This window comes from Corvus kubaryi, unplaced genomic scaffold, assembly GCF_017639235.1.
Source record: "Corvus kubaryi isolate FWS band 111438036 unplaced genomic scaffold, C.kubaryi_AGA036_p1.0 split1-131, whole genome shotgun sequence".
Lineage (NCBI taxonomy): Eukaryota > Metazoa > Chordata > Aves > Passeriformes > Corvidae > Corvus > Corvus kubaryi.
In genome coordinates this window covers 14,408,881-14,422,480 of record NW_024582073.1, presented here as the reverse complement: position 1 = coordinate 14,422,480, position 13,600 = coordinate 14,408,881, and the positions used below count along the sequence as shown (strand labels likewise).

General features: G+C 39.2%; 1 protein-coding gene across 4 annotated transcripts in view; it reads right to left on the bottom strand.

Moving 5' to 3' along the window:
• The window catches only part of PPARGC1A (PPARG coactivator 1 alpha), a 368,312-nt gene that overhangs the window by 10,043 nt on the left and 344,669 nt on the right, over positions 1-13,600 (bottom strand). For all 4 annotated transcript variants that reach the window (XM_042053171.1, XM_042053173.1, XM_042053172.1 and 1 more), the window contains 3 exons: positions 7,651-8,563; positions 6,983-7,087; positions 6,452-6,572 (listed from right to left, as the gene is read on the bottom strand). In XM_042053171.1, the coding sequence (XP_041909105.1) occupies positions 6,452-6,572; positions 6,983-7,087; positions 7,651-8,563 (1,139 nt within the window). The remainder of the gene's footprint in view (positions 1-6,451; positions 6,573-6,982; positions 7,088-7,650; positions 8,564-13,600) is intronic.

Here is a 13,600-nt window from a genome sequence, read left to right as displayed (position 1 = left end):
TCTCTGCCATAGCAGTGCCGTTTGGAGAAGCCAGGATGGCTAAAAGGACTTGTGCTCATGGGTAGCCATACATTTAGGGCACAGACAGCTGCTGTTTTTTACCTCTGTCTCTACTGTTTCCCAGTCCACAGCCCTGACCTTGACAGAGGAGTTTCAGTAGGGCTTCTGTGAACCAGAGACTGTAGAGTGCAAGCTACAGAAATCTGCATTTCTTCCACTTTCCCCATTCTAATTCTGCTTCCCTTCACTATGGTTGGGTACTGTAAACTTCAAAACCAGGAAAATCTGCGTATGCACAGTAATTACTTTTTCAGACTGTTTTACCAAAACAAGGATTTAACCGCACTGAAACACTTGATAAGAAACAATTCCATTGATACTTGCTATTGAACCTAAATGACTGACCAGATGGAGCAGAACATAAACACACCAGACTGTCTAATATACTTCAGCTGAGATAATACATCTCAACTGAAAAAAACATAATGTTTCACTCACTGACATGGAGATTGTTGTATTACAGTGTGATGGAAATATCTAGTGCACACTCTTCCATAAGTCTGTCTGCATGCCTGTGCAATTTTTTCTTCTTCTATCCCTCTAATAACCTTTATATCTCTAATATCCCTTTAAGTCAACTGTAATAAACCAAAACTGAACAATTAAAAAAAAAGCCTGTTCAAGTACCGTTAAGGGAATAAGTTGAACCTGCAAAATTAAGGAAATTCAAATTTAATGCTGAAATGCACCATATGTCCTCCAGTGTGCACATGTGAGGAGATGGGTTCAAGTATTTTTTTAAGCAGAGTGCCGTGATGGAGTAACATACAGGAGAACACAGGATTCACACAGCATTGTCTTTGCCTTGGTTAACTTCGGCTTATTTAAAGCAACTATGAAAGAATGTATTAATATTCACAGAGATGCCTTCCTTTCATTCCCATTAATAATAAGAGCTATAGAAGCCTAACAAGATTACAACACACCTCCAAATGTTAAAGACCTTTTTTTGATAATAAGTTACATGTTTAAGTCTGTATGTGCATATTAAGTAAGATGTTTACTGCACTTGTTAGAGGATATATGATAGATGACTTGGAAACGTAGAGAAAGGCAGAGAAAAGCTTTTGTTTTCAATTTATATGGGCATATATGCAGGAAACTCCAGAAGGTACTTGTTCATATTTCCCTCCCAAAAGTGCACATGATTTATTTTGCATCATAAGCCTGAAGTGTGGCTCATTGCTCTGTCAGGTAAAAAGACAAAAAGAATAGTCCAGTCAACTCCGTCAAGCCTAACATGTCTGTCTTCCTTCATAATCTTGCTCATTCTTCTTTGCAGTAAAAACATTTGAATAGGAAGATGTGGCAGAAAATCTCAGACTGACATGCAGTATTTTAAGTCTCAAATGAAAATACTAAAGCATTAGAACACCAAAATATGAAAAAACAAGACCTGAATATACCTTACACCTCTAAGGGTCAATAAAGGGACCACTCATCCTCCAAAACACTGACTGATGCTAAGGATCCTTTTATCTTGCAAAGGTTTCCTCCAAAACTTTATTTTCTTTGTGATTCCCTATTCCTAAGTCTTTATTTCACATGGAACTAAACACAGACCATTAGATGTATTAGTTTTCACTTGGGTTCTTTTGCTTTTTTCCCCAATAGTTGTTTGCTTTGCCTGCCTGTGGTGCTGCTAAGCGGGGCCCATGGGAACTGAAGGCAGCCACTCTAGAGGTAACACCACACAGTGATGCTGTTCCCATTTTCCCTACCACTTTTTGCCTGCACATCTGTGGTGCATACCTAGTTCTCCAAGAGCCAGGTAATGCTTTATGTGAAGCTGAGACAAGAAGTCCAGGAGGATTTTAAAGCTGGGTTCTGCTATGGGCTTGTAAAGGTTCTGCTGCTCACTCCAGCACAGGTGGCTGGCTGGGTGCACACCCCATGCCTGTGTTGCCTTCTGTGCCAAATGACTTCTCTTCCAGTAGAAAGCCAAGAAGACTTTTATCATTAGAGCTGAAGGCCAAATACCATTTTGAAAATGCAATGGGATTGGTTGGACAGAGTTGTAAAAATAGAAATGCTATGGGTGTAAAAAAGCAATTAAAGCTTAAGCTTCTGGTGTAATAGTAATAAGAAAACAATTCTTTAGACTGAGTAAAGAAAAATTAGTATGGCCTGTGAGTAAGTATGAACGGCAAAAGTAAAAATCACAGGAACTTGGAAAAAGAAAAAAACCAAGATTATTATCACATGCTGCTGTGTGGGTAAGCAAGGGCTGAACAGTTCAGACACTCCATGGTGACTGCTAGAAAAATAATGATGGACCAGTAAAACTCAAAATTTAGGTAATTCACTTGATACATTTTTGGAAACATATACAGCAAAATTAGAGTACCTGGTATCTAGGCTATCAAGATGAGCAACAACAAAAAAAATCCGAACTAAATATACAACATACATTGAATCCTTCATAACTGGAAATGAGCTCCATTATAGGCTGACTTTGGTTTTAGACTTTAGAGAAGGCAAGCACTCATTTATGAAACCACCTTTCTCCTGCCTTCCTGTTTTAGAGCAATTTATTTTCTTTGAAACCACGTGTTTCTCTCCACTGCAGTGGCCTCACAGCGCATTTATCTTCTTATGTCTGTAAGCTCTCTGGGACCGGGACTCTTGATACTTGTATCATAGATGGAGGCTGTCAGCATTTAGAAATGAAAAGTAGTAATGTTAATTGTAATTTTCTACTCGAGTATAACCTGATTTTGTATTACCTCTTGGCAGTAGCCAGTATACACAGTAAATGAGCTTCATGAAGGATGTGACTGTAAGTCAGTATCATGGCCAGAGTGGCAGAGTAGCAGACAGCCACAACAACAAGCTGCTCATCAGACAGCTTAACCTCCAGCTCTGGTGAACCGTATCAATGAGAAAATCACCAACTAGTGACTCCAGAACTGGAATGTGCTATTTCTGGTGCTATGCTTTGAAAAGTATTTGCCACATGGTCTAATGAACTGCTGGAGTAAAAGCCCACACAGCTCAGAAATTTTCTGGAGTGTATCAGAAAAAAAAGGGGTCCTCAGACCTCTATGCAAATCACTGTGATCTGCCTTGGTTGGGGGTTGGATCCCAGTTTCTACAAAGCACTAAGTAGACTCTCCTGTCCTCTAAGGTTCATAGTCCATGTGTCCCCACTATGATCTGGCTTACATGGTTAAGGTCTTGGTGGCAGACCATTCTTATGTTCAATGAGGATCCATTCTAAAAAAAAATCATGACCCAGTGAAATAAAACAAATCAAGATCGAACTAAACTATGCTAATATTTGGTCAGTTCAGAAAGGAAACACAATCAAAAGTATAAATGAATGAATGAATGACAAAATTTTTTTTTTACTCTCTAAGTACCTTGTAGGCTCAACCTGTATTTTTCAAGTATGCCTGCTCAAAATTAAGACCTCAATCCACAAAAAAGGCACTGAATCTCCAGTAATTGGAGAGGGAAAAAGAAGAAATGGAAGACGAGACAAATATCACAGTACCTTTTGAAGTCAAATCACCTCTATACAGCTGTAAGTATAGATAGGAGTTCAGGAATCTACACAGGAAAATACAAATCCCAAGCTTCTAGCTCTGTATCTTGTACAGCAAAGGTGGGGTGTGCAAGACTGAAGGGGCTTTAAAACGTGCCCGTGCCTGAGCACAGGCTTCTAAAACAAGCCTCCTCAGCATTCTGTCACTATGTCTTCACATCTGCCAAAATAGAAGCTGCCTGCACAATCAGAGGGCAGTGCTTCACACATGGTTTTGACAGACTAAAATAGGTTAAAATACGATTTTTTTATCATTTCTTTTTCCTAGGTTTCCCATGCCTATTGTCCCACAGAGACTGATTTTGGATATTGTTTCCACAATACCTGATGACTTTCGGCTCTGTCGTAACTGCTGTTCCTTTTCTACTGTGCATCCTTTCTACAACTAACTCTTGGGATCTTAGCATGGTGCTTCTCATGGAGAAAGTCACCTGCCCTGTGTAGTAACTGAGGCATTAGTACTGCCCAGTCTTTGGACGACTCTTCTAACAGTATCTAGAGGTATGTGGCCATAAATCAATTCTGGCAGCACGAGAATGGGCTAGAAATAAAATAAAAAAATTCCCCAATACAGAGAGCAAAGAAATCTAAACTTATTGGACTGTAGAAAAGAGCTCAAGGAAAGAGAGAAAGGACATTCTTGTGGCTGAACGATAAATGAGTTGAGTCCCTCAAGAATGAAAAAAGTAACACAAAAGAGCCCCATAAACCTAAAGGTGTAAGCTAAAGAGCAGAGAATGCTAGAAATAACACAAATTTTATCACGGAATTCATGAGATCGGAGATTCCCTTTTTCTGCTGTCTCCTAATCCTTACCTTTTTTCACAGGGCATAAAATAGCCCAATTCAAAGCAAAGTAAAGTGCTGGTAGACTTTGTATAAGGGAGTTAATAGGATTTAATTCACATTTCCTGCAGAACTCACACAGATGACTGGATTTTAGATTTTTTGCCATGTCCTGTTTATTGACATTTATTTTTAGTTTTGATTTATTTATGTTTATTAATAAATAATTCCATTAATTAAGTTAATTATAATGAAAATGCTCACTTTAGAAAGAAAATAAATTCAACCTTGGTTTTGAATTGTCTAGAATTTTTAATGCAGGAAGTATGATGCAGCATATCTGGAGCTTTTAAAGTTTCTTTTCTTTCATTTTTTTCCTTTTCTCTTGATTAGCTACTTGCCAAATATTTGTTTGTTTTAAACTAAATCAGATTTTCTACCTCCTCAGCAGGATTCATGTTTACTTATATGGGTAAGGTACAGTAATTGAGAAGTAGCAAGATACACCTATGAGAGAGGTCTACTTGAATCTCTAATTTGTGGTAGCTCTAAGAGAGAACAGCCAGTGTAAGTTACGATTGCTGGAAGGTAGTGCTCATCTCTAAGCAGATGGAAGTGAGATATTTTAAAACTAACTGCAACAATTGACTTAAATGTGGCCCTGCCTGAAGCCACACAAAATGATTCCATTGCCTTCACTGTGTTTCAGAGCAGCACAGCAGAGCATGTTACAGCTCTAAATCTTGCGCTTTACAAAATACACCTATAACCCACACTTTGTGGATAGGGCACCTGACACGGAGAAAAGTGAAATGATTTGCTGAAGCTCACTAAGAACAACAGTAGCAGAGACAAAAATCAGACCATCAAGTTGTCTGTTCACCCCCAGAACTTCTCATTGCTGTAGACCATGCCAGTCTCTGTCAATCTCTACACACTCCCAGTTCTGTAGGTGCATTAGGAGAAACTCTGCCAAGTGTGTGACAAATCACCTTTTACTACAAAGTCCACTAATGGAACTGGGAAAAAGACCTATTAATTTTGGTGACCTCTGGACAGAGCATTAATGGAAAACCTGGAAACAAAGATGAAGTGTCCTGGCCTGTACCAGTTCATGCAAGAGCCAGAGCACAACCAGAACAGCCATGCAGGTACAACTGAATGGAAAGAGAAGGACAAAGAAAATCAAAACGTTAAGGTGAGCTACCAAACGGGCTTAGCAACTACAAGAGGAGTCCAGATTTACAGCAGCTTCCAGTTTAATTTATCAAAATGCACTTGCCAATGGGGAACCCAAAAGGGGCAAAAGCCACCTGTCCATTTAATAGCCATTCTTCCTTCTGTCCTACTGCTACAACAGCCAAGAGAGTTGCTTATCCCCACATGGGTTATTTCCTTTGCCTCAGGTAGTTCAGTTGTTTTATAGAGAACACTGATGAACAAAATAATTAAATAATACATGCTCATTACAAGAGGGCCAGTGTTAAGTGACGTTTTTAAATTGCATCATGTCTTCAAACTATTTTGCTAAAAATAACTTAAAAATTAACCGAATCACAGACACTGAAAGAATTGTAATTCAAGTCATGTCTTTGGATCCCAGTTTTGAGTTCTGTTGTCTGCATCCTCTGTATAGACAATTACAGCCACTCTGAGAGTTCAGCAATTGGTATATCAGCTGACTCCTTATATTGTGTATGTCTGGTAGGTGAAATACAGTATAAAAGGCTGGTTCACTGATAGATCTATGTAAGAAATAGGCTAGTTCTCTTCTACTAGTCTGGGATGACCCCTTTTTCTAGTAAGTTCTCTGTATCTGTTCATTGTGAGGAAGTTGGAGAGTTGCAATTTATAGAATCTGAAAAAATTAGCAGTGTGACACCAAAACAGAAATTATTATGAAAACACATATTTGCTTGAAATGAGAAATACTAAGAAATACACATATGAAATTTTTTGTATTTTTATAAAAAAGAAAGAAAATAAAGTCTGAATTCTAGTGTTATGAAAAGAAACAGAGATCTATTTCAATATGAAAGTTATCTTCACAGTGCTTACAATTGCTTTCTGCCTCTGTCTCTCCCTTTGCTTGGCCCTTTCAGATTCCCGTTTTTCATACTCTTTGCGGTATTCTTCCCTCTTCAGCTTTTCATGCTGATATTCCTCATAGCTGTCATATCTAGGAAACATAACTTAGTCATTAAATCAAGAACCTGCATTTGTAAATGTAAAATTAGAAATACAATTTCTGGAATGCTTCATTATCCCAGGCACTTGAAGACAGGACAAGAGGAAATGGCCTCAAACTCTACGAGAGGAGGTTCAGTTTGGATACCAGGAACAATTTCTTCACTGGAAAGGTCATCAGGCAGTGGAATGGGCTGCCCAAGGAAGTGGGAGAGTCACCATCCTGGCAAGCGTTCAAGAAACGAGTGGACGTGTTATGGTTTAGTTGACACGGTGGTGTTTAGCCAAAGGTTGGACTCAATGATCCCAGAGGTGTTTTCCAGCCTTAATGATTCTGTGATTCTACAATTATCTCCTGAGGAACAGCTGCAAAGCAAACCACATGCAGGCCAAAGGCACTACCTGGGTCTGCGACTGCACGGTGATCTGGACCGTGATCTTCCACGTAAGGGAGAACTTCTGTATGCTTGGTGTCTACAGTGGCTGGACTCATAATAGCAACAAGATCTGCAGGAGGAAACACATTCACCTCTGTCATTCCATTTGAGTCTATTGACACTGTTTTCTACCTCTCCCCTGAACTTAAAATTTCTTCTAAGCTACCAGTGGGATTTTCCAGTCACAGTGTGTGATCTCCTACTCAACTAAGGCGCCTCAAGTGATTTCCCCCCTCCTGGCCCTTTGGTAATGTTCCTTATTGAGGCTAACACAGAGCAGACAGTCAGCCACTGTCAACTCCATCTGATAGAGGCTGCAGCTAGATTGGCACCAGGCAGCTCACAGATAATGGGAAAGGTTAGTTGTGTACATCTCTCACCAATTGCTCTGCCTCTGACCTGACTGCCTCCACTCAGAATGTGTAACCCTGGCAAATTTAAAGGATATTGGAAACAAGTGTTTCTGTAGCAAACCCTTAACCTTCAGAGTTAATCAGCTCAGGAGCAATAGAATGAATTGCACTGGATTAAGTTATTTCTTGCTTTTTTTCTTTCTTTCCTATAAGTTTCTTCATGTTTTTGCTGTTCGTCTTATAAACTACAAAGATCATACTTGAATTTGCTGTACCATACCTTGAAGAGGATCTACTACAGGGCGACCTTGATCTCGATCGGGAATATGGAGAACGGGAACAAGACCTGCGTTGAGGAAAGGACCTTGATCTGGAGCGTGTCCTTTGAGATCTTTGAGAAAATAAGGATTTGGGTGGAGACACTGAATCTCTGCATGGAGAGTTAAAAGAAGAGCAAGAAGGTGATACATCAAATAATGAATAGGCTTGTGTCCCATCCCAAGGGTAGCATAGTTTATCACTTTCATCTTCACTGTCATCAAACAGACCATCCATTGCTAGTCCTGAATTTATAAATATAGGTAGTTTGGAGAATTGTTCATTACTGTAATCACTGTCCCTTAGTTCTCTGGTCTTATCTGCTTCTTCATCAAAAACAGCTTGGCTGGGGTGACCAAAATGCTTATTCAGTTCAGCCCGAATTTCCTGGTCTTGGAGCTGTTTTCTGTTATTACCATGGGATCCCTGCTTATTTGTCTGTAAAGTCTCTTTCTTGAAATACTGGTCTTGTTCTAAAGAAGAACAAATCTGACACTGCCACCCAGGTGAAGAATCCTTAAATTCTGGTTGTCTGGAGTCCTGAAGTTCCTGGGATATTTTAATGTGTATTTCCGATTTTGAATTCACAGATTGACAGTAGTCATGGTCACCAAACAGCCGCAAACTGGGCCGTTTTGTCTTTCTCTCCTCATGTCCACTGGACAGTACTGTAGTCTTGCTAAGCTGCGCATACAGCTCAGACTGTTCTGGACCCTTCTTGATTGGGTTATTTCCTTGAGAACCGGAAGACTCACTACAGCGGGGCTTTTTTGAAGGTGGTAGAACAGTCTTGCATGATGACTTCGGTTTAGGTGAAGTCCTAAAAGGATTATCTTGGTTGGCTTTATGAGGAGGGGTTGTAGGTGGAGTTAGGCCTACAGGGAGTAAAAGGAGGAACAGAATGCTTTTAAGCACACATACAATGTTTATAAAGGTGGCTCATATGCTTCTTAAAACAGATACAAAGCAAGACCCATGCTATGTCACTTCAACACTACCAATACTGAGAATAAAACCACCAAAGGTCTGGTGACAACAATAGCAAAAATACTAATGCATTGCCATTACTCTTCAGCATCATTTCTGCCCCTCCCCTTCCTCCATGACATCTGCCCCTCTCTCTGTAGATTTTGATAGAAAAGATCAAAAGATAAAACCCAAAAGACGTTTTTGTTAAATATAAAATAGATTTTGATGTAAAAATGAGAAGTCAAAAGACTGGCACCATCAAAAACATAAAGAACCTAGCAGATAAGAACCTGGATAAAAGCAAGGCCAAGAGAAATAAATGAGTGCTACCAAAGGACACAGACCTTAAATGCATGGAAATACAGCCACCCTACAACTCAATGGCAATGACACTATGTCTCTAGAGTTCATTAACTTAGAAAACCATTGCTAAGGTATATACATATATTATATATGTATGTATAATACATTCTTTAGCATAACTAATACATTTTGCCGGAAATGTAGTTCTGTAACTGAAACTCAAATGAACAACAGGACAACCACAACTGCAATGAACCACTACATTTAGAACTAAATCTTGGTGAGAGTCATGTAGTAGGGAGTCAAAATGAAATACGTAAGTATTCAATGACCAAATATACTGCTAACTAACAGGTTTATTTACATAACTGTCATAGACTGTATCACTATGATGAGACAAAATTGCAGGAAGGACTACAGCATGTTCCAGTAAGCATCTTCCCATTATTTTTGTAAGTGCAGAATATAACTTCCAATAGTTTCTGTAGAAATCATAGAATTTCTTCAGACATTACAGAAGGATAACCCCAGATGTCAGGGCAGAGTAACAGCAAACAGCAGACACTGTTAAGGAAGTTAATTTCTCTTCAGGAAGGTACTTAGTATGTTAAGTTTGAAAAATTTGCTTCTGTCCAATTGACACTAATATAGTTTAGTAATATATGCTTAAAATTTAACAAAATAGATGGAGATTAGGGAGTTCTCCAAGACAACCCAGACCATCCCTAAGCAACCCAGAGGCTCATGCTGTCCAATACTTCTAGCCCAAGCAATGAGCTTTCCATTAGTTCCTCAGCAAGAATGAGAAAAGAAGGCAGACAGAGTTACAGGAAATGTGGGTTTCGAACATGGCTGTAGAGCTCTGTTTGCTATTTCTAAACATGCAACACAGCTCAGCAGATCAATGCAAATGGAACATGTTCTATAGCGTTTTGCTGTAAAGAAGGAAAAGCGTCCATCAATGTGCAGTGCTCCCTAAGGAGCATAAATGGAGATTGGGAGTCCCATTGCATTATCTGCAATGAATTTCTTCCAGAAAATAAGAAAATAGAAGCACCAAGGCATGAATACTTGATGTGAGAGAGATGCTTGATTTTGTCTGAATGTTCAGAAAAACTGGTTACAAGCTACCCATGGCTATGTGAAGACTTTGCCTAATGCCACAAAATTCAAGGAAAATTGAGGCAAAGATTATGAAACCTAAAACCCTAGTTACACCAAATTTGAATTTAATACTAAAAAAAATTTTGTGCAGTCATCACTGTTAAACTATTTCCTCTGAGTCCTCAGTTTTTTTCTTTCTTCTTCCTAAATATTCACTTGAGACAGTACTAAGTATTTCATACCTTATGCACCTCCTCACTGACAAATATCTTTGACTACCAAATGAATTTTGGCTAAAATGACGAGAACAGTCCTATCGAAAAATCTGCAGTAATAATTTCCAATTTAAAACTTGAGGCTCAGATTGAACAAATACTTCAGTAAGCAATTTTCTAGAAAAAAAATTTAAAAATGACACTTGTGAAATTAGAAAGCCCGTGAGGAAATTCTGGGGTTAGCTACTGGGTTTTAGATGTAGTTTTAAAAAAAGAATGAAACAAACATACAACCACTCCACAATGAACATGCATATTTAAGAATTTCAGGCAGAGAAACTCCAGAGATAATCCAATATTCAAAATAAAATATTGTTTCAAATTCTACTTCTTTAAAGCTTGTCCTGGCAGGAAGAAAGCAAAACACACAGTATTACAATTTCCAGAAACCTGACAAGGAGTCCAACAATCTTCAGAAAGAGGGGAAAAAAAAACGTACCAAAAAAACCCTCATGAAAGTACAGACTGAGCTAAATTTACTGGCACTTCCCTTGCTGGCAGAACAGGGCTGGGACAGGCTAAGAAAGGGCTTCCTCATGGCATTCTGGCTTTTTTCCTGGTTTTCAGCAGATGCAGGAAGTGCACAGGCAAGTAGAAACAGATAAAAGTTGGAAAATGTTAATTTAACTTTTGAACAGACCTACACTGGGGGATGGAGGACAGAGTGAAGTTTTGAATTCATGTCACCTCTACAGAGTGTCCCATGACCAATCTCCAAACCGTGAATTCTGAGAAAACCAGTCGGCTGCACACTTGTTCATCTTCACTCTAATCCCTGGTAATCTTCACTGAGGGCCATGATCCCACATCAATGGCATTACAATATTCCATAACCATTGGATTATTTCACACGCACTGATTTCTCCCCAGTGTGTACATTTAAGTGTTGACAGTACAAGGTATATTCTGTACTCTCTCTTGAACTTAGCAGGTTTTGACAGATTTATGGAAGGACAGATGGCCATTACAGGCTGAAGGCTGACAAGAGGCAGTTCAGAGCATTGTTAACACACTTGCACAAACTCTCAGCAGTGCAGCGCTGTGCAGAATGTAATTCAGACTATAGCTTTTTTATTGCTGCCTATTTTCTTTTGTCAAAAGAGCCTGCTGTGCACAGCAACAAATGGCTGCCATTACCCAGAATGTAATGGGTGTCAGACAAATCACGTAACACAAACAATCAAGAGTATGTAGGTCATATTTCAACAGAGCACAACCTTAGCAATATTTATGATTACTGCATTGAAATGTGCTCTATAATAAACAAGTACCTCTACATCACTCACACTTATGTACTTCTGCACAGCAAATCTGTTAGAAGTGGTACATACTCTACAATCATCCTCCTTAAACAGTCTTTTTTCTTTTTAAAGGAAAAGGCAAGTATTTTTTCATGACATGCTATAAAACCATTTTCTTTGTAGGGACTTTTCCTTAATTGAATAGCTTTGGTAAATGGTACGTTTGCACTTTGCCTTGCTCTGTCTATATACTACGAACTCACTCAGTGATCTTGTGCTAGAAAACAGCATACATCAAATTGCCAGCACTGCTGCCAAAGCAGCACCATCCTCCCTGTGTCTGTGCAATGAAAGGTGTTTGCACATGTGCCGACTCTGCCACCTTGGCCAAGCAACTTCTTTCCAGAAAGTCTCCGGGAGGGTGAAACTACTTTCAACACATTCCAAACCTTGACTTAAACCCTCGCCCCTGCCCCCCACAGTGTAACTCATTTAGCTCAGCTAAATTGGTAAGCAGAAATTAGGGGAGTGCCTCTGCATTAAAAGTGACATCTGGACTTCTTACAACTGATTTTTAATGCTGTTTTACATAGACACAGATATTTCTAGATCTCTACAGTAGCTTAGCATTCAAATGTTTGATGATGTTTGCTGTGCTTTGAGGGGGCTGATAATTAGCATCTTTTGGGGAATACAGCCCTGGAACCTTTCCACATGTGCACTGGGCTTTTGAGAGGCATTGAAAATGAATTCTTTCATACCTTTGAGTTTGAAAACGTATTGTCAAGGGAAACATTATTTAAGGCCACTTTAAACACTGACCACAAGATAACAGCTCAATTCAGTAGAAGAAGAGTGTTTGTATGGCACGAGATTGCAGAAGCTAGGAAAAGATAATAAAATTAAATAGTCATCATATAATAAAAAACTACATGCTTGTTGAGTATTCAATTTAATCCTGTTGTCAGTGCTAGAGAGAATAAACACAGATGCCTGAAAACATCAAATAATTCACTAGATTTTAGTCCCTCTGGACAACTCTCTACATCTCACATCTCACTTTATCAGAAATCATTCTGAGGTCAAAGAAGCTCTTAAATGACAGATTTTACATATTTGTTCTGACAAGTAAGAGGTAACACAAATCCAGAGGTAGGCAAATATCAGAGTATCAGTATCCTCACGGATGGTCACAAATTCCAAATCACTCTTCAAGCTGATTATGTACATACAGCTTTTTCTGTCATCTTTTCAAAGAAATCAAATTCTGCCCCCAAGACCAGTGAGGAATTTTACACTACAATGAATTACAGTGATCTGTATCAAATGAGAGACTTTCCACCAAGAGGGTGGAAATGGTCTTCTAGTTACTGACTGAACCTAAAGCATGTAAACTGACTCCATGTACTTAAATGGTGGCTTTGAGTATTTATGTGTGAAGGTTTAAGAAGACATGGAGAACAGAGAGGGATTAATTAGAAGCCATGCTATCTAACATCTGGCTTTCAGATGTTTGTCTAAGACAATCGAAAGTCTAAAATAATCACTGAGGAGCCCTTGTCTGCCAAGAGAAACACTGCCACCTCCAGAAGGTGAGTCATCCTCCTAGTCCCTGTGCTTGCACAGGCCCCCCTCCCCCCCACAGTCTGACATGTAACAAAGAGGAAAGAGCTGACAAAGAACCATCCCACATTTCCGGAAGACACTGGAGAGGTTCAAGCCCATGGCCTCTTAGCAAGGCACTGGCAATGCAGCTGGCTGTGGGAACAAAGGGAGATGGACGTCTTCTGAGCGTCTTACTCGGAATGAGACTCATCGGACACAGGGATTTCATTCACTGCATTATCATCATCTAGGACTCCCTCCATGTCATGATGTTCCAGTCCAGTTTCCTTAGAGTAACACTAGAATGATCAGCTTCAAGAAACAGGACTTTAGATAGCAATGGACTTAGGACACTTATTTAAGGAGTATTGAAAGAATTCTTATGTGTGGCAGGAAAACACTTTAAAGAATATTT